Genomic DNA, 27,741 nt, shown 5'->3' with positions numbered 1-27,741 from the left:
CTCGAGTCTATATAATTGAAACCCTGATATTTCAAACTCCCCGTGCTGATTTAATAGGTTTCGAGTGAAGTCCTGACAGACCCTCATCGCTTTTGGACTTAGGTACAGGTGGGAAAAAAACGGTAGAGTAGAGGAAGCTTGAAGTGGCACAGAAGAGGCGAGAGGACCAGGATCGGTACTGGGGCCTTTTTTTATGCGGTTATTAATACAAGTTCAGAGTATTGAGGTATAGAGGATGGCAACCATTCATGACACAGAGGTCCATGGCATTTACATAGGAGGGACTTCCAAACAGACCTTATTTGTTCTTCAAAAACACTTTTTTCTTAGCACTCTACCTATTTTCTGCACTAGACAACACTAATCAGGTCTGGGAATTATTTTACTTCATTACAAAAATATATAACTGCCTTAATACTTTGTAATGGTTTTATTGGTTATAATGAGAATTGCAATAGTAATCGGAATTTTGTAACCCTGTGGGCATGTTTTGTTTAGTGGATACCATTAAGCACCAACAGGACACGTTTGGAAGCTACTGGACACCATTGAAGCACAAAGTAACTTTCTACACTGGTTTATTTTTTCACCATAAAAATGGTTAAGTAAATGGTTTTAATGTTAGAATAGGAATTTTATTGGTTTTATCGGATTTGAGTTTCTTCTTGTAATATGTTAGATTATATTGGTGGCATGTTTTGTCTAATGGATACCATTAAGCACCAATAGGATATGATCTGTAGCTTATAGATCGCATGTTGGATCCTACACTGGTTTGATGACAATGAAAAACATACAGTGGATCATAATGGAAACTGTTGAGCAATGGGTTTAATGGGTTGTAACGGTATCTGTAGTGGAATTTCAATATTTCACCCGTATTTCCAGTCTCTCCGTATTCACGATTTTATTGCGTTTGACGAGCGTTTATTTACAGAATCCAATTTTCAGCCTAATGTGCGATGAGATTTTATTTATCATAAAGAAGAATCATGAAATACTCAACATGATTCATATTTCCTGGACTGATTTCAGCAATTTGCAAATATTCTCATTCTAACGTTGAGGCCAAACAAGTCCGGCTCTTTCACTAAGATTTTCTGTATTATCATCTATTTCGCTGTGTATCCCCTTCACCTGCAGCATTTCTGTAACTGGGGGAAGTATTGATTTATGCATAATTGCCCCAACCTTCCAGAGAGGGAGAAATATGCATGGCACAGTTCAAGTCAATGCGATGTGTACACATGTACCTCTTCCCTTTATGGCTTGTAATATACATAAAACATTACCATCAACTCTTGATTAGCTGTTCGCTTTACAAAGCGATCGATAACGTCAGTCTGGATTTCCTTGTTAACATTCCGTAAGGCTTACGCAATCCTTGCCCTCGGCGGTGCGTTAAAAAAAAAAAGAGTTATTATGCTTTTTAGCGGTGACCGGGGATCTCCTGGACTGACAGCCGAGGTCCTCGCAAATATCGTCCCGCTGTCGATTTTTTTACGTCGCACGGCGTACGTGTTAGAAACCCGCAATCGTGGCGCAATCACAATTTTTTACAAAAGGTTACAACAAATTGACGGAGTGACAGAATTTTTTATTGAGTCATTACTGACTTATTTTCGTGAATCATCAAAGGGAAACAGCAGCCATTTTAAATAAAAAAATAAAACACACACTCATACACAAACGCCACCAGAGTTGTGTTAGTTACTAAAAATAGTAACTAGTTACAGTTACTCGTTACTTCATTTAAAAAGTAACTCCGTTACTTTGTTGATTACTTACACCAAAAAGTAATGCGTTACTGTTAAAAGTAATTTTTTAGTTACTTTTTTAAAGAACGTTCTTTAATGTTCCCATTAATGCCCTTTTATGCGTTATGGTCTATACAAACACAAAACTGACTTAAACACAAAGTCATTTTTAAACACTATTTTATTAAAGTCAGAGCAGCACAAACTGAATATATCACAAGGATTTCTGAAATAAATAACAAAACAAGCTGAATAATATATTCACAATCAAAAACTAAAGTGGCTTCTGCATCATAAAAGCTGTTGTGTTGAGCTCTTAAAAATGTTCCTTTCACAGCTTAAGTATGAAAACTATCAACAATATACAACAGAACACCGGGTTAGCTTCTAGCTTCTAGCTTCGTCGAGGCATGGAGTTTCTGGAGGAGCTTCGACGGATTGGAGTTGCTGTTTATCGCAGTAGATATGACCTTCGAACCAGAAAGACACAGCTTACATTTAACCAAATCGTTTTTGTCTTTATGCTCAACTAAAGTGAAATAATGAGCCTATTTCCACTTTGAGAAACTCGTCTTGCTCTCGACTCGACTCGCCGTTACTCCCGCACAGACCTGAATAAACGGAGACACGCCCACAGTGCATCTTCTTCGTGTTAACAGTGGTTTAGCCACCATTCCTACAATGCATCGCTGCTGTAAACAGGTTAGACTGTAGGCTACACTTCAGCCCAAATTCATTCATTTAAAAAAGTAATAGGTAACGCACCATATGGTAACGGTAACAAAGTTACTTTATTTAAAAAGTAACGCGTTACAGTATTAGTTACTGTCAAAACATGTTACTGCCCAACACTGCACGCCACCATGAGGACACCAAACCACCATCATAGGGTGTGTTCGACTTCAGCCAATGATCAGTGATGTAAATCTGATAATACTATAAAACGATACTGTATCTATATCCTGATTGATTATTATTGATTAGTATATAAGGAGCTGGAGATGAAATTGCGACGGAAAATGTGAATCGGAGCAATCACCAAAGAACTGAAGAAAGGCTGAGAGACAGGACTATGTTTTGTTGAGGCGAAGCTAAAAAAAAATTCTGTTTTTACGTTATAGTTTTGCTGTTGTGTGTTTCCTGATTTGCTGTTCTGCTTTTATCCTTTTAATGTTTTTTTTTTTAATTTAAATTCCACCCAGCATTGTTTCACTCTTCATTCCTGTGCATACAAGTCTTTAAACCTAATCGGCAAACGCGATTAAATCCCTGGATAAAGCTCGTTCCCCGATGCTTGTACTTTCTTACGCCACCATTTTCACCAACCCAGAGGAAGCAGCTGCTGCCTGCTCGGTTCGAACAGATGGTAATTCTGTGTAATGGCGCATCTGTATGAAAACGCCGGCCGCTGTGTATACGGTGCGTCGTAAAAACAAAGTAAGGATGACATAAATTGCAATCATCAACATCGAAGTCCTGTCACAGTTACTGAATGGGTCTGGGACAAGGATAAAAGAGACACGCGCTCAAAGTGGGCCAAAGTGTGTATATGTGTGTGTGTATATGTGTGTGTGTGTGGGACAACTATAAGAAAAAAGTAAATGAGTAGAAAAAAAGATGTCGTTTCGAAGCACGTTTGAGCAACAGAACAAAAACGTGTTGCTCATTCGATTTCCCGAAAGCACACTTAAGCGAACGGAGGGCGCAGATCCCCGGACGCGGCGCGGTCTGTCGTACGGAGGAAGAGATAACATCCGCGGCAGCATATTGCGCCGAACATATCTTCCCGTGGCGCCAAGCGAGTGACGGATTCATGTCCGTCATTTCCCGCAGTATCAATTAAGGGCCCTCGAAGCCTGTGTGATTTGTGCCTCTGTTATTAAACCCCACTAATTCGTCCTACTTACATATTCCGTATAAACCTCCACGAGTGCTGCTTGATTCATGGTGTTCATGAGGAGCTCGCCAGCACATTTTTCTCCTTGTAATTAACAGTAAATTGTTTTTACTGCCGGCGAACGGGACGAGCGTACGAGGTGAGAGTCGAACTCCGGCAGGAGGGGCGACGGAGTCATTAAGTCATCATGCGAGGTGAGACGGAGATGGTTAATAAGGACGGGGAAAGGAGGAGGAAAGAAAGGAAGAAAACGAGAAAGTCGCTTCAGGCTGGAATGAATGTCTCGGTGGAACAAAAGAAAGAGAGGGAGAGAGAAAGAGGCAACATTTAAAATGTATGTCCTAACAATGAAAACGGCTTGATGACATACTTTCCTAATCTGTCTGAATGCCTGAACCAATTTCTCCCAACTTTCTCTCACCCGCTTCCAAAAGTAGCAAAATAGGAAAGATAACCGGAGAGTAAATCTCAAATAGGTTTCGTTCGTATTCCTCAGGGATGAACAGCCTTTCCCGTTTTTGAGTTTGCACGCCTTCCTGGCGTGGGGACGAGAATTAAAGGTGCCACAGGCGGGTCCCGGTGTGTCCCTCGGCAGCTCGGTGCTGGCCTTTAAACAAAGTGATGATGGACATGTTCAATTACAGGCACTTCATTAATATTCAGATAGGAAAATTAACACCTAATAACACAGACGGAATTAACACACGACGCGTTCACAAACACACACACTTGATTAAGAATAACTTGTCCCAATTTTAGGCTCGTAATTTGGTTTCGGGTATATAGTATAAAAACACACACATACACACACACACACAAACAGCATCGTGCCTTAAAAGGGTTGTTATAGTTGTTATGAATTTTTCAGCTCACCAGATCGTATCAGAGGATTCATTCAGGAAACCCGATATGGACTGGATATGTGAAAAAACGCTAATGTATAGATAATGGTATTTTTTAAAAGAATGAAATCCGCAAAAGAGCGATAAACAGCACTTAATTAAAAACCAGTCAATATTTGGCAATGGCAACATTTGGCTTTTAAATATGCATCAGGGATCTGATATTTTTACAAGAATATTACCGTATTTTCCGGACTATAAGCCGCTACTTTTTTCCCCACGCTTTGAACCCCGCGGCTTAAACAACGAAGCGGCTAATATATGGATTTTTCCTGGGTTTTTCCCGGTTTCACAAACTTTACGCCAAAGAACCAAATTATTCGTCATGCTGAAAACAACCGGGCATGAAAAAGCGCACTTCACCTGTGTTCTGAGCTGCACGGCATCGGGAGAAAAGCGTCACCGATGGTGATTTTTAAACGCATGACGATGCCAAAAGATAAACTCTCGAGAAAAATTGTTGTGAAAGGAAGGAGGAAGACAGTGAACAATTACTTTCTTGGTCGGCTACTGTTTAGATACAAGCCGTTGTAACGTGTTGAGTCTGGGTGAAGGGAGAGCTCGCTAACTCCAGTTGCAACAGAAATCATATAAGCACAGACAGGTTTCCAAAACTCGTGCTTTTTGATTTTTCTTGGCAACAGCGTTACGGGTTAGTCAAAGAAACTTAGAAATGAGCATCAGAAAATAATAAGGACATATTCCTCGGTCTTGCACACATGCAGTAATAGCGGGAAAATGCGACGGCAGGCTATTAAAAAAAAAAGGCCGCTTTGCTCTTAAAGGAGCCACAACATATTTCACCTGTTTTGTAAAATTTTTGGTACATTCCTTTCATCGATCGTGTTCAACTGTTTCCTACATTGTCAGTTTTTATGATCAAAATATATTATACTGGTTTTCACTTGAATAGTTTTAACCCCGAAAACAACTCGGCATCAGTTCATTACATAAGTCATTAAATGCAAAATGGTTAAACCAGTTGGCATCATCTGTCCAGCTTCAATTTTTATTAAGCTTTGATTAATTTTTTTGGTAAATTAATAAAAGTTTGGCATCTTGAATGTCAATAATGAAGATTCCAGACTCAATAAGAAAACCCATCCTCATCTGGGTGACACCGAAAGTCCGTTTATCGTAATTCCACCATTGTTAAGATCGTCAACCGTTCACTGAAGGACTGTTCATAGCGAGTGTCATCCTAAGCCACTGTAGCAATCTCTCTCTATCCTCAGCTTATCCCTGACAACCTTCACTCTGGAGTTATTTTTGGCTAGAATGTAGTCTATTACTTTTTATATGTTGCTTTCTACACTGTACTTTGACTCATCGAATCGAAAACGTTGGGAAAGACATCAAGAGTTTGTTCACATCAGCGCTCGGTCCTGACGCGGCTCATTTGCTTTTGGTGAAAAATATTAATATAATATAAATATAGAAATATATATATATAAAACGATTCACATTCGGTACATTGGCATAAAAGGTTACGATGTGATGCATCTATTTTAAAAAGTGTGCATTGTATACAATTTGGCATCTATATCACGATGCATTGTTTTTCCACATTCCGATTTATTTATATATAATTAGTAGATGTGCTATACTTTTATTATTTAGAAAGTGACCAATAATTTGTGACCAATATTTGATATGTGGATCGATTTCTCCTCACTAAACTGTATCTCGAGCACGTTCTCTCAGCACTGGAATATAGCTGCTACTTGAATATGGCATATCACAACACTACGGAGGCCGAGGCGTGTCCTGAGAGTCACATAGAATAAAGATTTACATGGCAGAGGTAGAGCTGTGTCTTCCTGAATCTTATTTTTTTAAGTCCTGTTTGTGAAAGGGCCATGCATCAGAAGTCAGAAGGTCCTTAAGTAAATTTATGATTTGCTGTCTGTCTGAATCAAAGAAATAAAAGTGATCGCACTGCATCGTAATGGGGGAAATCTTCTAATATCGCTTCAGTAACTGCTTCATATGTATCTTTTAAGTATCGTATCGTTGGCTATGCATCGAGATGCGAATCGCATCGGCCTCAGTTATGGAGATGCACAACGCTAATATATGTTGGTATAATAATAAGCAAGACCTACAATACAGCACTGATATTTTCTTAAACTCGTTAGAGTGCATTAAAAGTGCATTCAAAAAAAGTGCATTTAAAAATACCCCAGCTTCTTCTCGGATCTCAGCATGCATGGCGGACACATCTTCTTGAATAAGTGCTCATCAACTAAAACTGAACTGCTGGTCATCCCAGGTGATTCATCTCCAGGTCAGGATCTCAGAATATCTTTTCATAACTCTCCGCTCCCCCCTTTAGAAACCGCTCGCAACCTCAAGGTAACTATGGATGATCAACTGTCCTTCTTCTCACATGTTGCTAATGTGACTCATCTAGACCGTTTCCTGTCTACAACATCAAAAGTATTCGACAATTTTTATCCACACAGGTTGCTCAGATGCTTGTTCAGTCTTTTGTCATTTCAAGACTGGACTACTGCAACTTTCTGCTGAACGCTACTGAAAGAGCTGCGTGACTTGTGTTCAACCTGCCCAGGTTCTCCCACACCAACCCACTGCTTAAACTAGCAGGTTTTTAGTTTTGCTTTGGTTTTTACCAAAAATGAGGCTGATATGAAGCAATTTTCATGTGCACCAGATTTCTTGTGTATATGATTCGTAAATATAAATTATTTCATATCCTGCTTCATAAACAGCACCCAATGTTTTTAAATCTAAACAAATCGGAAATAAGCGTTTTTTTTTTCTTTCCAGAGACAACAATGTAGAAGAGATGAAACAAGTACTGAAGTGTACTTATATTTACATTGTAAAAATGTATATATTAATAATATATATTTCATGATTTCATTAGTTATCCTTCAGAGCTAAGGAAATCATGAAATATATATTATTAATATATAAATCGTATCTTTAGTCTATTATATCTATTAACCTGAAGGATGGGTCCGTCCTGAAGCAGGAAGACTGCTCACACACCCCAGTGTGTTACACAGCGTCACAGTGAAGCTGTAGACCTCGTAGCTGTTCAGTCCTGTCACGGTGTAGCTCCGCTCGTCTGCTGAGGCGTTGTACAACAGCTGGGAATCCCACACATACACAACATGTATTATACATACACTTACACAGATACATTCACACATATCCCACTTACTCTGCATGGTTGAGGGTGAGCCTGCTGTAGCTCGTCATACCCAGATGACCTGACATGTCAAAAGAAATTCAACTACATACACACTATATTGCCAAAAGTATTGGGTCACCTAAACTTTCCTGCTATATGTGGTTCTTTTCCAAACTGTTACCACAAATCTGGATGCACTCAGTTAATTGAATAAAACTTTCTTTCGGCTTCTCCCATTAGGGGGCGCCACAGCGGATCATCCACATGTTTGATTTATCCATACCTATTTATCCGGGCTTGGGACTGGAACTAAGAGGGGCTGGGGTTGGTTCCCTGACCGGGGATCGAACCCGGGCCGCAGCAGTGAGAGCGCCGCCTTCTTACCACTAGACCACCAGGGACCTTTTCAGTTGTATGGATGCGCCATAATAAAATTTTGCATTCACATGAAAACTGTTCCAGCATGGAGATGCACAAAGTGAGCTCCTTGAAGATCTGGTTTACATGCTTTTGGAGAGGAAGATCTTGATGCTATAGAGCTCTGATCTAATCCCTATTGATCACCTTTGGGATGAATTGGAACGCTGACTGCACCCCAGGTCTTCTCACCTTCATCAGTACCTGCCTTTCGTAATACCCTTGTGAACAAGAATATCCATAAGCACACTCCAAAATCTAGTGGAACTAAATGTGGAATGCAATTATCAAAAATCACATACCATACTTGACTACTTATGACCAGGTGGCCCAATACTTTTGACAATATAGTGTATCTCTAGGTGATGAAAATTATGATCACCATTATTAAAATCTCCGATAACAAAATCCACATTAAAAGGAATATTGTTTAGGAAGTTGATCAAATCGGTTTGAAACTACAAATGCTGGACATCCTGACACACAGTTATTCTCCAGTGAACAGTCCACAATGCTAAGCCCTTATTTAACCTTTATTTCACACACACATTTTTCCACATCACTGAACGAAAGAAGCTTTCTGGACCGAAGAGACCACTGCATGCATACAGGCCCAGGTATGAGCAAAGAGCAAAGTGCAAACACAAATGTAAAAGGCAAAGCAGTGACCAGTGTGCAATGGCTTTTAAGCGCTTCGCTTCTTACTCTTTTACAAGCAACAAAGGAATGAAGAACCTCCTGCTACTATCGCTTTATCCTTGAAAGAAATCAGTTTATGTAAATATCTTAAGTACATGCTGTGTGTTGTTCAGAACCGATCAAATCAAAAGATCCAGAAGAGCAGCAGGGTTTGCTGATTTCACCCAAATTTTCGATGTATTACTATAGTGGTATTTCATGAATGATTACTATATAGAGACATTTATTTTATATATCATTATTATGGGGAAAAAACACTATGGTTGAATTTTATAAGGTATTCAAATGATTTTATTCTTGTTGCCATGATTGTAGCCCTGAGTACAGGGCAGAATTACTTTTTGAAAATAATTTGCTATTTTTATTTTTCTTTAATTGTTACAAAGTTTTATACAGAAAAAAATGCACGATGTTTCAGGCATCTTTGTTCTTTATTAAACGTTTGTTCGATCTTCTAAGAGTCATGAACACTTCAATGCTCTCCCTACTGTGCAATAAAATAAAAAGAAATCTGTGCAAGAAAATTGTTGATTTATTTATTTCTGTAATAGTCAAATGTCAAATAGTGCAAATCTTAAGTGAACAGAAAATTCTTTTTAAACGATGCATAAATACATTCGTGTTCATACATTTCTGGCCTGATCCATTGCCACTTTTTGATAAATCCAAATTAGCACTGCTATATGATCTAAGATGATCTAAGTTTCCATCGCAAGCACCGCCTGTGTCAGTGTTAATGCGGAAAGCTTTACCTGTGTCACTATAGGAGGGGTGAATGGGTTGGAGGTCCGCTCTTGGCAAAGGCTCACCCGGTATGAGGTCACCACCCCCCGGACGTCCCGCTCCCGTGGTGTCTCCCAGCTCACTCGAAGTGAAGACGAAGACACCGGAGACACCCGAGGGGGGCTCATGTACTCCGGCACTGTTGGGGAGAGGACACACAATTACAGCATTGTGATGAGTTCACTTCTATTCAGCTCCTCAGCGCTTCGTGATTCATACACTGAAAGCAACACCAAAAGAGGACACAGAGGTAGTAGTGTGTTTCCAAATGCATAGATAAACATTGGATCACAATCGCTAACAAAAAAGGGTGAATATCAGGTGAATACCAGATCACAAATGAGAAAATGAAACAATGTTAAAAGATAACATTATCTGATAGTAAAAAATTGTACTGGCATCTTTCAGTATGTCTGCATACCACCTATAATCTACACTTGACCTTTCCTGCCATATGTGGTTCTTTTCCAAACTGTTACCACAAAGTTTGGAAAATCATTATAGAACAAGAACAGCCTTTATTTGTCACATATACATTACAGCACAGTGAAATTTGTTCTTCGCATAGCCCAGCTTGCTCAAAAGCTGGGGTCACAGCACAGGGTCAGCCATGATACGGCACCCCTGGAGCACAGAGGGTTAAGGGCCTTGCTCAAGGGCCCAAGAGTGGCAGCTTGGCGATACCGGGGGTTGAACCCCAGACCTTCTGAGCAGTAACCCAGCGCCTTATCTACTGGAGCTACCATACTTATTGGAAAGATAGTCAAAGTTTGTGTATGTAGACGTGCTGGGGGCAATCGGCTTATTGATAATGTAACATTTTATTTTATTTCTGATCAAAGGAACAAAATGAACTAAATGACTCAAAAAAAGATTTGATTCGTTTCAGTTTCAAAGAACCAAGTCAATAAAATGATCCAATTTTCCCATCACTAATATTAAACTGCATAGTAATAGAATAGTAGCTGCATTCTTTATATTTGTTGTAGTTTTTATTGTAGTGAATTGTGTGTGTTTGTGTTTGTGTATGTGTGTGTGTGTGTGTGTGTGTGTGTGTGTAGTCTAACCTCCCTCTGCAGTACGAGCAGTGCTCCAATCTGACGTAGTGCTGCCGGCCATGTTAACAGTGAGCACTCTGAAGCGATATGCGGTGAAGGGCTGCAGATCAGACACCACCGTGCTGCTCTCGGGTGGACTCAGGGCGTTCTCGTTGGCTGAGTCGGAATTCTGAGTCGAATCCAGCCAACCGCTGCTGAGGAAAATCCTGCGATCAGTGCTGGGACCAGTTGCGTTTCCCAGCGACTCATCGATCACTTGCATAAAGAGCTCGTACCTGATAATTATACCTTGAAAAACAAAAAGCAGTGATGGATGTTTACATATTGACAGTAATTGTACAGTTAGAATTCTCTACACTAGGCCTTAACTGGGAAAAAAGAGATATCGTGATGTAAAGCCAGCCACTGACAACATGCAATTAGATTCCGCCGCCCCAAAACGACAGAGCTCCCAGAATGACAATCAGATAGACACAATAAAAAAAAAAAAAAAGAAATGCCGAATTGTTCGGAGAATTCTCCTAAGGGTTCTTTATAATGGCCCGTGTTAATGAGTTCATTTGTGATAAAGCATGATAACTGGCATTAAAAGTCATTGATACACAGGAAGCCATTTTGCAGCACTCGCGCTGGCGCGTAATTGCGTGCGGCAAATCGGCCGCCTTAAAGTGTGACGCGAGGCTCCGCGCCGGTTTATACCGCTGGTTTATAACAGGGTGGCGGGCCGAGCCTTAATCAAGCTTCTCGGATGCAGATTAAAGTTTGCCAGGAATTAATTTCCAGCCGGGCAGAGATCAAATAGCATTTCTGTAATGGTGTTTCTCATTATTGTAATGATGGGGCTGAAGAGGATGCGGTGGATTCTTAGCGCTGTACTGTATTTCAATGCACCAAGACTCCCGTTGATCACTATATACACTTCAGTGTGTATTCATGTGTCCTCGTCCCTATAAAATTATAACTATTAGTGGATGAATTACACAAACCATGTTCTTAAGTTAAAGCAGAGATACACTCCGGTAAAGTGTCCTTTTAAACTATCACTTGAGTCAAAGTACAAAAGTATTTGCCTTCATATGTACTTAAGCATCCAAAGTACTATAATTTATTACGGCTTCCCAAAATGTAGATGCATAAAAAGAAAGATATTCAATTTTAAAATGGTGTAAAGTAAAATTCTCCAGATGGAAATGACTAAGTAAAGTACAGATACACGAAAAAGCTACTTGTGTACAGTTAAGAATCACACACACACACACACACACACACACACACACACACACACACACACACACACACACACACACATATACATATACATCTCCGATAACAAATACAAATATATATATATATATATACAGTACAGACCAAATGTTTGGACACACCTTCTCATTCAAAGAGTTTTCTTTATTTTCATGACTATGAAAATTGTAGAGTCACACTGAAGGCATCAAGGGCTATTTGACCAAGAAGGAGAGTGATGGGGTGCTGCACCAGATGACCTGGCCTCCACAGTCACCGGACCTGAACCCAATCGAGATGGTTTAGGGGTGAGCTGGACCGCAGAGTGAAGGCAAAAGGGCCAACAAGTGCCAAGCATCTCTCGGGGAATTCCTTCAAGACTGTTGGAAGACCATTTCAGGTGACTACCTCTTGAAGCTCATCAAGAGAATGCCAAGAGTGTGCAGAGCAGTAATCAAAGCAAAAGGTGGCTACTTTGAAGAACCTAGAATATAGACATTTTTTAGTTGTTTCACACTTTTTTGTTATGTATATAATTCCATATATAATTCCACATGTGTTAATTCATAGTTTTGATGCCTTCAGTGTGAATCTACAATTTTCATAGTCATGAAAATAAAGAAAACTCTTTGAATAAGAAGGTGTGTCCAAACTTTTGGTCTGTACTGTATATATCTTTATATCTTATATATTTTATATTTTACATAATTTATACTCTTTATTTATCTGCCTTCTTTTTTTCTTTGTTTTGTTTATTTTTTCTCCCCATCCTAGTCCTTAATGCCGGACAGTCGTATAAAGCATTTCACTGCATGTCGGACTCTGTATGTATGTGTATGTGTCAAATAAAATTTGATTTGATTTGATTTGATCTTCCACTCCAACCCATGAAAAGCATATCCTTAATGGAGCTGCTGCTGGAACAGGTTTGGGCCTCACGGTTCAAGCATAGGGAAAATGTAATTCTACTGCATCCAAAGGCATCCTGTACAATTGTGTGCCTTCAGCTTTGCGATAACAGTTTGACAAAGAACCACATATGCCTGGGAAAGTTAGGTGTCCCAATACTTTTGTTCATATAGTGTATATAGCGTATATATTGCGTTACCGTTTGGCATGGCCGGTGGCTCCCAGTCAACTCGTAGCTGTGTTTGGGAAAGTGCGGTCACACGCGGTGCGGGCTGCCGCTGAGGTGGAACCTGTGCTGTAACCACGGTGATGTTGGCGGTCCGAGCGCAACCACCGTTAGTGCAGGCCTGCAAGTTGAAGATGTACCGCGTGAATGGGTTCAGGGAGTCCACCGTAGCCTCTGATCCAAGGCCCTGATAATGAAGCTTCTCCTCTCCACTCTGTTCTTCCACTGAAGTCAAAATGTAGTGCTCTACAGGGCCTGAGGTGTTCAGAAGCTCGGTCCAGTTGAACGAAATGCTGCTAGGGTTAACACGACCCACAATGTTCAGCTGAACGTAACTGAGATCAGGGACAGAGGACAGAGTGCGAAGAAGGACGCTGGAGCTGCTGGTGTTGCCGTGGACATTGCTGGCGACGAGCCGGTAGGTGTAGAAGGTGTAGGGAGACAGAGCAGTGTCTGTGAAGTGCAGCATTCCTGTACAGAGGAGAACCATGGTATGGATGGACACACATTTTATAGCTTAGCAGTTAATTAAGGCAGGTCGTTAATACCATCTAATGAATAACTTCACACATTACACATGCTTGAGGTGACCTTCTGGAAACTTCTCACCATTTTTTGGCCATTCCTTCCTGGGCACATTTTTCTAGAGGCATCCACAAAGGATAAATGGGCTTCGGGTTAAGGGCTTTGTGATGGCAACTCTAATACTTTATTGTCTTTTAACTGTTGACAAGATTCTAAACATTTGTCTCCGCCAGTATACCTTTAAATTCAACTTCCAAACCCAAAACCTTTCCAGAACAATCTTCTGGAGCTTTAAATTTACAGTTTTTCTCAGTTGCCTTTTTAATTTTTAATTTTTATTTTTTTTAATCATCCTTAACATCTGCAAAGCAGTAAGTGCATTTCTTAAAACAGTTTGTACAAACAGCACATTGGATTTCTTGCAAAATCCTGTACGTTTCTCAAAATCTAGTTCATCTCTTAAAAGTAAGTATTTATGTCAATGAGAGCTTCACTCTCCTGCTATCAGGAAAGAGGTTCTATAGCAGTCGGGCCTCAAATCCAGACTGTGCAACAGTTTTTTTCTTCTCAAGCCAACAGGTTCCTCAACACACAGAACTGAACTGGAACTAAAACTGAACTGAAAACTGTGTGTTACTGAGCTGCTACAAACCTGAACTCAAACACACACTCAATACTCATTTCAATTCACACACATCAATGTAACACATTATACAGTAGGTCTATTTTGTTTTTGTTTATTTGTGTATCTGCCCTACACTGTTGTCATTTGTCTGCACTGTTTGCACTCGGTTGCACACAGGGGCGCCGTTAGGGGGGGTGCAGAGTATGCCAGGCATATGGGCCCAAGACAACGCTAGGGGGCCCCACAATCATCAATTAAACATTTTCCAATTAGTTTTTTTTTTTTATCGTACATACACACATATACAGTGGAACCCACTTATCTCGACAACCCTATTAAGTGAAAAATCAAACCTTACAGATGCTACAGGTGTTGTATTGTATACTGGTGAATCTCTGCTGTTAGTTAGTGCACATATGCCTTTTGTTGTTAAATGTTATGCGATGAACGGGAGGCGAAAGCCGCGCTTGGTAGGAGAGCGTGCCGGTGGGAAGGCATGTACCGGGATACGCATGAGCGATAACAACGACCGCCGTGAACCAACATATACCAACAATAACGGACGGTGAGAGTGTGGAAGTTTAAATAGGAGCTGGTGATGATGCTAAACGAGCACCATATGTGCACGATTGAAGCCGGGAGCTTCAGAGAAAGCGGCCGAGAAAGCATCTTCCGAAGGGGGCGTGACAGGTGGATTCCTGACAGTTAAAAAACATGTATGTACATTTTTATAGCATGCCTTCATCAAACAAATCGCGGCAACGCTGTTGTGTAAAAAACCCTCCAAAAACACGTGCATGCACATTCTCATTTATTAACGCACATCAGGTACATAAAGAAATTTCAAGCACGTTAATATATTGCCGCCATATTGAATTTCGTTTATCTCGATCATCGGTTATCTCGATGCTTTTTGGCAACCCCTAGGACATCGACATAACCGGGTTCCACTGTATTTTAAATAATAACACTGTGGTAAAATAAAATAAATTCCCTGTAAATAAAATTAAACTATATTAACTTTATTATTAATAATATAACATTGTATCCCCTGGTGGTCTCGTGGTTAAGATACAGCGCTCTCACCGCTGCGACCCGGCTTCGATCCCCGGTCAGGGAACCATCCCCAGCCATCTCAGTGCCAGTCCCAAGCCCGGATAAATTGGGGAGGGTTGCGTTAGGAAGGGCATCCAGCGTAAAAACATGTGCCAAATCAAACATGCAGAGGATCCGCTGTGGCGACCCCTAACGGGAGAAGCTGAAAGATATATATATATATATATATATATATATATATATATATATATATATATATATATATATATATATATATATATGGGGGCCCAAAATTCTGTCTTGCATACCCCCCATAAAACTGTTAATTGCGCCCCTGGTTGCACACGATACACTTTAGTTTTAAGCTCTGTGTTCTGTACGTAGCTCTATGTTGTGTGGTGTGATGTGTGAAACGACAATAAAAGCTGGATGTTGAACAAGCAGTTTTGGGAATGTCTTTTCTGATCTGAGAAACGCTCCAAACAACTGGAAAAAAAATTGTAATACATACGTGTATAGATGAGTGGTCCTATGGTTATTCCTCGATTGGTATTCAAAAAATGCTAATGGTGCTGCTTGATTTTACATTATACAGTACGTTTGACGAGTTTTAAGAATCCTGCTATGTGGCATCAACAGGAAGAAGAACGTTTCCCGATTCCCTCTAGGCTTCCTTATGTTTCAATTTCCAGTTCTGTTTGTGGAATTTAGCAGACACCTTTATCTGGATCTTTATCTTGCTCAAGGGCCTGATATCTTGGTGGTACTAGGATTCAAACTCACAAACTCCTGATCAGAAATCCATGAGCTTCCACTGCCTTGTCATATAAATTTTTTTCACCTCTGGCTCGCTCTTTAGAGCGATTTGGAGTTCTGTAAAGCTGCTTTGTGGCCACATTTTGCTGTTAACAGAACGATATTAATAATATAAGAATAACGATATTAAACTGAATGTACGAACTGAAAGGCAGCTGCTGGTAGCTGGTATGGACTGGCTCCTCATTCCGGAGAAGCGTATAGGTGAGGGAGTTGCTGTTGGGTGAATCTGGGGGGTTCCAGCTCAGCTCGATGGTGCTAGCGTTGAGTACAGTGCCCAGTGGTGGAGGTTGTTGTCTGGGCTCTAAAATCCAGGTGAAGAGAAGAGAGAAATTAGCATGATTAATGGTTTTTAGGGTTACGGTAAAAAAAAGAAAAACGACAAGTAAAAACAGCAAGGTTAAAGATCTCGCTGCTGACAAACGCAAACAAATGGACTGTGTATAAAAAGGTGGTGGTGGTGGTCGTGGGGAGGGGGGGGAACTTCCTGGGCCAAACATGCAGTGCACTTAAAATGTACTAACTTAATAAAACAGATTTGTAGGGGGCGGAAGCCTGAGGCATTAAGTGTGGCATTTCCCCCCCTCAAGACCATGGATACATTAGGGCTATAAAATGCATGAAAGAATGTGTCCCAGCAAAATATATAACTAAGAAACAAGGCAGATCCATGTCATGAAAAAAAAGCAAACAGGTCAGTGTTTCATGAGTTAACAGGGTGAAAACGCAGGGGATATAATATTTATAAGTGCCGGTACCGTACCATAACTCAGCCAAGGACAAAAAAAATTTGAAAGGGTGCTACGTGATCTTAAGTCATATGGAGGGACATATGAAAATGTTCGAGTTGTGACCTTTACTGCAGCCCAAGTGGTTGGCCGGGTCCATGTGACTCGCTCCTTCTACACACAGTTCACATTTCTCGCCTGTCACGAACAGCTTGCACGGGCACTGGCCTGTCTCGGCGTGGCAGGAGCCGTTGAAACTCCCGGCTGGATTGCAGCCACACCGCTCACACCTAGAAGAAGCGAGAGTAGGAAGAGCTCATGCGCATATAATTACCTCAGCTACATACTGTGTATCGCTGCGTTTGACATGTCGGGTCTGAAGATTTCAAACGCAAGTTAAGACGGTGGGAAAGTTGTGTTTGAACAGACAGGTTTTACACACATACCCAGTAAAAAAAGATGCATTTACAGAAAACGTGTCGAGTGTGAAGGGGTATAGCCCCAGTGGAACTGGTGCAAGGTGATACAAGGGCCAAGAGCCTGACACTCTCACATACAGCTGAGAAAAGCCTAAGGTCCTTAATGAGCCGCAGATTTGTCTTCTTTTTTTTGTTTTTTGTTTCTGCCCCGGTTTGACCTTGACTCCTCACAAGTAGACACAACTTCTCATGGACGAGATAAAAGTGCACCACGACAAACAAAGCGCATTATTTCAAACTCCTTCTTGCATGCAAGATCAAATTTCAAACACGGATATAATCCGAAATTGGAAATGAAGCGTCCCAGAAGCGGATCCTGTGCCGGGCTTCCGAGAGTGGACTCCGCGGAAAGTTTGCTTTGCATAGACTAAATACGATTGAACGGGTTTAATCCGACTTGAATAAACAGGTAAATCACATTCCTATGTTTGTGAGCCGAAATGGATCTTGCCCATGCAATAAAACACGTTCCCTCCAAGGTTAAATGATTAGCCGTCCAGCGCATTCTGGGTAGTTGGGCTTATGTCATCTGCTGAGATGGGAAATATTCCATAACCATATTGTGGCCTTTTAACTACCCCCATTAGACGGACCACATCGGACAGAGCAATATAATATCCGCAAAATAAGATGCGCAGGCTTATTGATTCGGAAAGGAGGCCCGGTAAATGAGTTTGTAATATTTCTATAAAGAAATCTTTATTCGGTGGCTTCTCCTGATGTCATACAAGCGTCTCTATAATCGTTTTAAATAGTTCATTTTTCATCCCCACTGCGAATAAGTGCAAGCCGGGGCGATCCGTCACGACACGTATGGATTAGCGATTTGCGACGGCTGCTCTGCCTTTTTTTTTTTTGTTTGTTGAGGAACAAACAAACCCACACTTTTTCACTGCTCTGATCTCACTACGATTAATATCCATTTCTTCGACCTGCAGAGCTTATGAACATCTTGGGGAAGGTAAATGATGCTAATGTGGAAGGTGCTTAATGGTGGCCCCGACAGTTTTTTTTTATTTTCCTGCTTTGCTCAGCATGGCTTGGGGTTAAATATCTCCTTGGAGCTTTCTCGAAGGTCAAAAAAATAAAAAATAACACTCCTGTCCACGTGTACCCGAGGGTGGTGTGATCTCAGAAAGCCGATAATATCAAAGAAATCTGCTGAATTTAAAAATAAATAGAAACCACACACAGTATGAGAGGTTTTGCGTTCGTGTCTCATCTGGGGTCCTGTGTCCGAGCGTGCGAGACGCTGAGACGTACATACACTACTGTTTATTGCCAAAAGTATTGGGTCACCTGGTCATAAGTACGGTATGTGATTTTTCCATATTCAGTCCCAATTTGCTTTTATAATTCCCTCAACTCTTCTGGGAAGATGTTCCACTGGATTTTGGAGTGTGCTTATGGATATTTGTGTTCGAAAGGCAGGTACTGATGGAGGTGAGGAGACCTAGAGTGCAGTTAGCATTCCAATTCATCCCAAAAGTGTTTAGTAGGGATGAGATCAGAGCTGTATAGCAGGCCACTCAAGATCTTCATCTCCAAAGCATGCGAACCAGATCTTCAAGGAGCTCACTTTGTGCACAGGGGAATTGCCATGCTGGAACAGGTTTGGGTTTCCAAGTTCAAGTGAATGCAAACTTTTATTATAGCGAATCTAAAGTGCCTCCAGGTTTGTGGTAACATTTTGGGAAACTACATATAGCCGGAAAGGTCAGGTGACCAAATACTTTTGGCAATATAGTGTATATAATTTAAGTGGCAATAATGTGTGAAGTATTTACTGTGTAATTAATGTATCTGACAAATCAAGTGTAGGAACATTATAGCATATGATTATTTACAGGCAGGTTGCTGTAATGGGTGATCTGACCTTTTATGAACACAGGCTGAACTTGCAGCCCATCAAACTGCTTACTAGCTTAACTTATATATATTAGATATATCTAGGGATATGGATTCTTAGCACTTTATGTCCAGCATCAAGAATTTCTCTCTTGGAGAAAAGGAGAAAATCCTGACATTTCTGCACATCGAGGCAGTGAACGAATGAAGGATGGGAGGAATAAAGACATTTGTATGCTGAAATTTGTAGAACAGTTACGTAGATTATATATTTAGAAAATGTATTTAATGTATAACACACACACACACACACACACACACACACACACACACACACACACACACACTTATATACACACATCTGTATTAGCCAAATGTGGTCTAACAAATGTAAACTATTTAATTCAATGTATCAGTTGATTTAATTTCATTTATTAATTTGTGCCAATTTAATCAATTACTGTGTAATCAGTATAACAAAAAAGTATATTGATTTATTGTGTATTATATTTTATCTTATATTTTATTTTTATGTATTCTATTTTTTGAATAAAATAGAAAAAAATATATAACATTATTTTTTATATAATTTAAACCAGCAGGCATTGTATTGAAAATTGTAAAAAGAAAAAAAAAAAAAAAAAAAAAAAAAATATCAAAACCGTTGATGTTCTCAAATGTTAATGAAAAGGAAAAACTGCGTAAATAAAAAACGACAAGCAATTTTATGTTTTGCATTTCTTTCCCCCTAACTGTACCGAAATTTCACCAAACCGTGAGTTATAAAACTGAGGTACGGACCAAACCGAAAAAATTTGTGTACCATTTATATATATATGAAAAAGCCTTACTATTTGTTCCTCCTAACATAACACCCTACATTATGTATCACTCATTTTTGTGTCTCTCCCAGAAGGATAACAATCACCTGAAAACTTCAATTTGGCTCATCCTAGCTTTAAATAGGACTTCTTTTTTTGATCAACAGGCTTTCAGGCATTTCAGTTTTTGTCCTGATGTTCAGATAATTCTTTCCTATTCACATTTGGTCATGTTTGAGAAACAAGAATTCCCCCATTGGATACAGGCTCAGGTGCACATATAAACTCTATAAGCCAATCAGAAGCTTGTTAATATTTCTGGAATCTTCCAAGTAGACTTGCTAAAAGTAATATATAGTAATATGAAACGTGTGAAGTGAGATGGCTTAGGTGTATGCAAACATTTGGCCTTGTTGCTGGGGTAAATATTTTAAAGTGTACAACTAACCTGCCCATGATGGGGTCAAAACCAAAGTAAAGATGGCGGCATTGGTCACACTTGCGGCCAGCTAGAGACAAATTAGCGCACACACATTGTCCCGTGTCCGCAGCACACTCTTGTCCGACTGCTCCGACTGGGTGACAGTCGCAGGCCTTACACTGACCCTGATGTTCGTCCGAATGAAAATACCCTGCAATGAGAAAAAAACAATTCAAATGACAACTCGGCCATCTTTGTTGGAGCAAATCTATCGCAGTTCTATTTGCGAGAAAAGAATGAAAAGACCGTGCAAATCAAAAGCATCATTCAAGCTGGAAGGAACAGCAGCTTTGAGATGTTTCAATCACAGACTGCTCTCCAGCCCACAGGTGAAATACGAGTGAATGGAGCCGTGACACTCGGAGCCGAAGGGGAGGGAGGGATGGTGCAAACAGAGTCATCAGCTCTTGTAGATGCATCTCATCCTCTCTCACAGAGCTTTCAATTTTCTCCTGCCAGCACCACTCTCGGTGCACATGCTTTATGTGTTGGGAAGAACGGACGGCGCGGTTGGGAAAGCTAGATACACCCAGCACTATTTCATCAGGTGGTATCGGTGAACTCGTACATCCCTGTCTGGTTACTGCGTCCATGTTCCGCTCTTTCAAGGGTCATGAGCTGAGACTTGTTTCTGAGACTAAGCTTTAGTTGTAGTGTACGACTTTTATCCCTTCTTTTGATTAACAATACAGTAATCCCTTGCCACATCACGGTTCAGCTTCCGCGGTCTCACTGTAACGCCGGTTTTTACATGGAACATATCAAATTTTGTTTCACTGTATCGCGGTATATAGGTGGTAGATAGGTAGTAGTGTTAAGAGTTATTTTAATTATTTTTGCTGTAAAAATAAGCGTTTTCTAGCATTAAAAATGCTTTCAGAAGAGCTGTAATGCTCTTCTTGGGTATGCAGTACATTAATTTCATCGTTACCACCTTCATCATCTTTAATAATGCACACTTAATTCATCATCACCTTCATCATTCAAATTGTATCTTCGCAGATGAGTACCCATATAATATTATTTATTCAAAAAAATACGTAGGTTAAGGAAGTGTTTATGAGAAGAGGAAAGGTACCGTAATTTCCGGACTATAAAGCGCACCCATTAATAAGCCGCACCCACTGAATTTGACAGTCACTTATGCACTTCTGGTTAGATGCTAACTGGATTTCATTGGCTCTGTAACTGTAGTTTGCAAATTGACATTAAAGTTAAATCTAATCTAACCTAATCTAATCTAATCTAATCTAATCTACTTGGCAAAAATGCTTTGGGCCCCTGATAATCCCATCCCATCATGTCATATTAAACCTACTGTAAACTTTATCTTCCACTTTTTTCTACATCTGCCTCTTTCAAACCAACTACCTCCATGTCTTCCTCACAACATTCATAAACCTCCTCCTTTGTCTTCCTCTTTTCCTCCTTCCTGGCAACTGAATATTCAGCATTCTTCTTTCTATATACACCATGTCCCTCCTCTGCACATGTCCAACCCATCTCAATCCCTCAACTTGTCTCCAAAACGTCCTACATGCTGGTTTCTCTAATAAACCTGATTAAAATCTCAACATCTTCAGCTCTGCTACCTCCAGCTCCACCTCTTGTCTTTTACTCAATGCCACTGTCTCTAAACCATACAACATCGCAGGTCTCACCACAGTCCTATAAACGTTCCCTTTCACTCTTGCAGATAAACTACTATCACAACCGGACCCCCTGTAAACTGTTGGCACTAAATTAAAAGCAAAAAAATGTATAGAGCGTTTAAGCTTAGCAACACACGAAAATGAAAATGATCCGAACCAAGACCTGACCTTAACCCCTATTCAATACCTTCGGGTTAAACTGGAAGGTGAGAGTTTGTAGCTCAGTGGTTGGATTCTGAACAGAAGGTCACGAGTTCAAATACCAGCACCACCAAGCTGCCCTTAACCTCAACTGCTCAGTTTCTGCCAAATGCCATAAATGTAAATGGAACACTACAGTAAGCGAGACCTCTAATCTCTTTGCCTGACATGGCTGTCTGATCTCACACATGCTCATGTGGGTGAATGATCATCAATCCTCATTCTCACACGTAAGGAAAACCGTCCTAGGAGAGTGAAAGTATTGTAAAAGAAGAAGTAAATCGGAATTCTACAAACATTCCTTATGACTTCCAGCCATTCTTTTTGGAACAGATTTGAAGCTCTTTACATTAGATGTATTTGATGATTTGGACTCAAACTCTTTACAGCAAAAATATTTTCAGAAGTAGGTACTACAAGCTACTATTATTAATTGACATCTTGAATGTTCACTTCTCCATTTAAGTTGTTTTTCTTCCATTTTCCTGCCTCTAACACTGGATTTCCAGTATGGTTCATGCTGAAATAAAGTAGATTTGGGACAAAACCCTGTTTCCCCTGCATGCATGTTTGATTTTCCAGTAAAAGCCAGGTTTTGTGACAGTATACAGTATTGCTCACTAAAAATACAAAGGGACCAGATGCTAGAGTTGATTCTAAAGAAATTGACCTGCCTTCAATGCTGAAAGTGATGACCATGCTCACAAAGCCGCCATAGGATTTACTTGTTCTTAATGGCAGGAACGGCTTTCAAAGCCGTCTAACCGAAGCTGGCGCTCGCCATGCGACCAATATCACTGACTACTAAAACATATGCCACTCCTGGGGGGGCGACCTGGGCTAAAAATATGAGCGGGTGAAGCCAAGAAAAAATGCAGAGATCAGCGATCTTCTAAACAATGCCTATTTATTTTGTTCAACAAAAGCAAAAATGAAAGCACTGGCAATGAAATATTGCTCGGAATAATTAAAATGCCCCCCCCATGCATTTTAGGAATTCAAAGCCAAATTTCAGTAACTGATTCCAGCAGATTACAGCAGACCCTCACCTGGCTTGCAGTTGTGACAGTCCTGTGTGTGATGGCTAGGCACACACACACATTGCCCACTGTCAGGATCGCACACTGTTCCAGCCAAGGTTCCCATAAGGTCGCACTTGCACGGCTGGCATGAGTGCGTGTCATTCCCCGAGCTCAGGTTATACATATGTGCAGCGCAGCGGTGACAGCGAAGGCCTTCCACTCCCTTTTTGCACCTGCATTGCCCGCTCGTCTTATTACACACAGCGGATTCATCTACAGTGCCCCTGGGATCACAGTGACACGGCTGGCAGCCCCGAGAGCCGTCTCGGCCCGGTGTGTACCACCCGTCGATGCAGGAATCACACTGACGGCCTTCCACATGCGCCCGGCACACACACTGGCCTGTTACAGGGTGACACGCCGAGCCTGGGATGACACCCACAGCGCTGCAGCTGCAGGACACACAGACGCCGTCCTTCTTCGGGCCGAAGGTCCCAGGAGGGCAGGTGTCACACAGGAGGCCCTGGATACCGTTCTTGCATTCACACTGGCCAGTAAAAGGGTTACAGAATTGGTGAAGAGATCCGTCCGGGTTACATGCGCAAGGTTCGCAGCCGTCTGGATTGGTGTGGTTGAGAAACTTGAAGCTGTAGTTACAGCGGTCACAGGTACGGCCTGGAAATAAAACAAAAGTGGTGTTGAACATTCACACAAAAAAAGTTGAATAGAAATTTAAGCTGGACGGATTCTGACAACTGGTTTAACCATTTTGTTCAATGACTTACGCCATGAACTGATGCCTCAATGTTTTGGGGGTTAAAACCATTCAGGGGAAATTAGTATAATATATTTTGATCAACACGAACATAAACAACTGATCATGTAGGAAACAGCAGACGATTGTACACGATCGATTAAATGAATGTACATAAGCGGTTGATCAAAGCGACGAGAAATTGTTTTTATGAGGTGACCAAATGAGGTGGAGGCTGAACGGGGCGTTTTTAGAATTTCATTTCTGATCGGAGAAATGTTCCAAAGCAACTAAGAAAAGCTGTAATAGACCCGTGCATTAAATAGGAAGTATATAGAAAATAGCAGAGTAGTAGTATAGGTCTTAGTGGGCTGGGTTGGGAAAGGGAGGGGGGTGGCAATAGCAGGAAAATGACATCAATAAGTGAGGCCCTTACCCAATGATGAATGACCCACCTCGGGCATAACACTTAATTTCACTAAGAGAAAAATAAATAAATAAATACATGTAAAAGAAAAAAGCAAGAAAAGAAACAGGGGAAAAAAAAAGTAAAAAAAAATATGGCCACAAAAGAAGAAAAAGTAAAAGGACTACATGGATTTAAATTATACCATTTTTTTTAATATGCGCAGCACTTATTTGAATATGCAATACATATTCCTGACAGGTAATCTATTCCTAATGTTGCTGAGCAGAGCCTAAGGGGCACCGAATATTGCTGCTAGAAGTACCGGGGACTCCGCACTCAGCAGCTGCGCTCCGTTCGTGCGCCAAGGCACCGCTTAATGACGCCAAATTAATTCCGATATTAATATATCGCTCCCTGACCACAATTATACCCTGTTACGCTGTTATGTTAAGTGTGTGAAGTGACACAGATGAATACCTCGATAACAACAACGCTGAACAGCTTCAATTTGTTACTGCGTAGCGGGATTTGGATATCAGGATACTAGCTGGAGAATGTGGGGATCGAGCAGCGTTTTTCTTTTGAACAATTACGTCGAAGAAAACGTGCGATTGGGAATATAATGTTCGATTAGACAAGGGAGCGATCTAAAAAAAATAAAATACAAAGTCTAATCTAGGTCAACCACTGGTCTTCACGTCATAAGTGTTTGTGTGTGTGTGTGTGTGCGTGTTGGTGGGTGGTTGGCCGTGCAGTTGTGTATGCATGATATGGGACGTGCACTCGAACAGCAGTGCCCCCTCTACATAATATTCTCATGCATCAACATTTCAAAGTGTATTGTGTGCACAGAGTTCCTGAGCCACTTGATAAATTTTTGCCCCCGCTGGTGGCCGCGGAACGTGGCAAAGGTAATAAATTGCCGTAATCAAACCTAATTTCTGAGAAATACCTGTGGGAGCGACGAACAAAAGGAGCGTGTCTTGTAAGCAGCATGAAAAATAGCGCGGATGGCGAAGGTTTATTATAATCAACTCGGCTATGAATTACAAAATTAAAATGGGGCGGCCCTTGATATTCCGGCTTAGGAATTCGCGGGATCTTCCAAGTAACGTTCGTTTGCAATTCATAAGAAAAACATGGTGAGGCACGGGGTTGGGGGAATGGAGGGGATTTATTTATTACAAAGGACTGAGATGCTTAGGGGAAAAAAGCGACAGGATGAATTCAGCTTGGAGGGATCTACCTATCTATCTGTTTGTCTGTCTGTCTGTCTGTATGTCTGTCTGTCTGTCTGTCTGTCTGTCTGTCAGTCAGTCCGTCTGTCTATCCATCCGTCCATGCATCCGTCCATCCACCAAACTGTTCAAGGCATGTTGTACATGATGTCTTTGGATGTGGTCTGGACTTTTGATGATATATTATCTGTCTGTTTGTCTGTTTGTCTGTCTGTCTGCCTGTCTGTCTGTCTGTCTGTCTGTCTGTCTGTCTGTCTGTCTGTCTGTGATCTATCTATCTATCTATCTATCTATCTATCTATCTATCTATCTATCTATCTATCTATCTATCTATCTATCTATCTATAGACAGATAGATAGATAGATAGATAGATAGATAGATAGATAGATAGATAGATAGATAGATAGATAGATAGATAGATAGATAGATAGATAGAGGAATAGGAAAGTGTGTGTGTGTGTGTGTGTGTTTGTGTGTATATTTAAGATAGAGATTTCGAGAGGGCACAACGTTGCCTGATACCTACCGATTACATTGGTCTTACACTGGCATTGCCCTGAGTCCTGGTGACAGGTAATATGTGGCCACAGGGTCCCAGCGGTGCTGCAGTTACAGTCGAGGCAGCCGTCACCGAGTGACGCCTGCAGCCTGTAGAAGCCTTCTTGGCACTGATTGCACTGCCGTCCAGACACGCGTCGCTTGCACTTACACTGGCCTCGAATCTGTAAAAGAAAGGCACAGCGCTCCAATTAGGACACTTCAGCAGCTTAGTGTCTGTGTGTGTGTGTGTGTGTGCATGTGTTTCTATATATGTGTGTGTGCATGTCACGGATGGCTACCTCAACCCCCAAAGCCTCCATTCTATTCCCACTGGGAGGCTTTCTTCTCTCTATTACTGGGGAAGGAACGACTCATAGCATATACATCTATACACGACTGTGTGTTATATAACAGGTGAATCAGAGGAAGCAGTTTGGATCATATCAGCTAACATATTTCACTAAAGATGCAAAAGAAATGAGATCATGAAGCCTGTCCATCAGATCCTCAGCACTAAGCGGCGATACGGTGATGATAATCGACCACCAAGGCGTTCGGTTCGGTTCGATCTGACAATATTTTGAGGGCTATATGAAATCCGGTTCTTATGAATTCTTTCCAACGATGAATTACATGTACAAACAACAGACACAACCGTCTCCCTCATAGACCTCAGTGACAGGTCCGAAACCCTAGTTGAAACCTTCCTCATAGGGATGGTGCAGACGAGCAAATGAAGCCGTCAGGAGAGTAAGGAAATAATCATTCCCCGAATTTAAATAAGGCAACAATTCCAACACGGCAACTGACCCATCTATCGATTACAAATTTGTCATCCAGTATATCTATTGACGTGGATCCTCCCTAGGCCACGGAATAAAAAAAAAAACCTTCCATGATGCTTGTGAAAGGCAGTGGTGATTCTCTAGAGAAAAGAGCCTCCTAATGACACGTTTACATACTCGCAGCAATCCCTTTTTCCGATCGCAACGATGATAAATGGCACGCCGAACGCTAAAACGGCCAGCAAATATATCGACACGAGCGTCTCAAGTGAGGAATGGGCCTGTAGCTTTATATCAATGGGTCATTTTGCAGTCTATCAACAAGTAGAGGATTAAAAGCCGCTTTATCCGAGATCTGTGGTTGCTGTTTCAACGCACTTGAATGCCAAAAAAGAGAATGCTGAGCCTGTCTAATGTATAACAACAAGCCCGAACAATCCATATGAACGTGCTTAATCAGAAAGAAGTGTACGAGGATTGTGGAACATGTTTGTGTGGATGTGTGGATATGTATGTGTGTGTTTTTACCTGGTCACACTCCAGACTGCCATTGACTGTTCCATCGTTGTTACACTCGCACGGTTTGCACACGTCCTCGGCTAATAGAGATGCTCCGACTTCTCTGTAGAATAACCTCTGGCACTGCTCGCAGCTTCTCCCTTTTAATCAGACATACACACACACACACACACACACACACACACACACAC

General features: G+C 41.0%; 1 protein-coding gene across 1 annotated transcript in view; it reads right to left on the bottom strand.

Moving 5' to 3' along the window:
• Positions 1-27,741, bottom strand: part of ush2a (Usher syndrome 2A (autosomal recessive, mild)) — a 223,610-nt gene that overhangs the window by 151,850 nt on the left and 44,019 nt on the right. The window contains 10 exon segments of the mRNA XM_046855966.1: positions 7,528-7,672; positions 9,585-9,754; positions 10,683-10,961; positions 13,024-13,521; positions 16,218-16,376; positions 16,927-17,090; positions 20,397-20,580; positions 23,332-23,979; positions 26,233-26,428; positions 27,560-27,690. Coding sequence (XP_046711922.1) covers positions 7,528-7,672; positions 9,585-9,754; positions 10,683-10,961; positions 13,024-13,521; positions 16,218-16,376; positions 16,927-17,090; positions 20,397-20,580; positions 23,332-23,979; positions 26,233-26,428; positions 27,560-27,690 — 2,574 coding nt within the window.

Source organism: Silurus meridionalis, chromosome 8, assembly GCF_014805685.1.
Source record: "Silurus meridionalis isolate SWU-2019-XX chromosome 8, ASM1480568v1, whole genome shotgun sequence".
NCBI lineage: Eukaryota > Metazoa > Chordata > Actinopteri > Siluriformes > Siluridae > Silurus > Silurus meridionalis.
The sequence above is the reverse complement of the archived record's forward strand: the minus strand, read 5'-3'. Positions and strand labels throughout refer to the sequence as shown.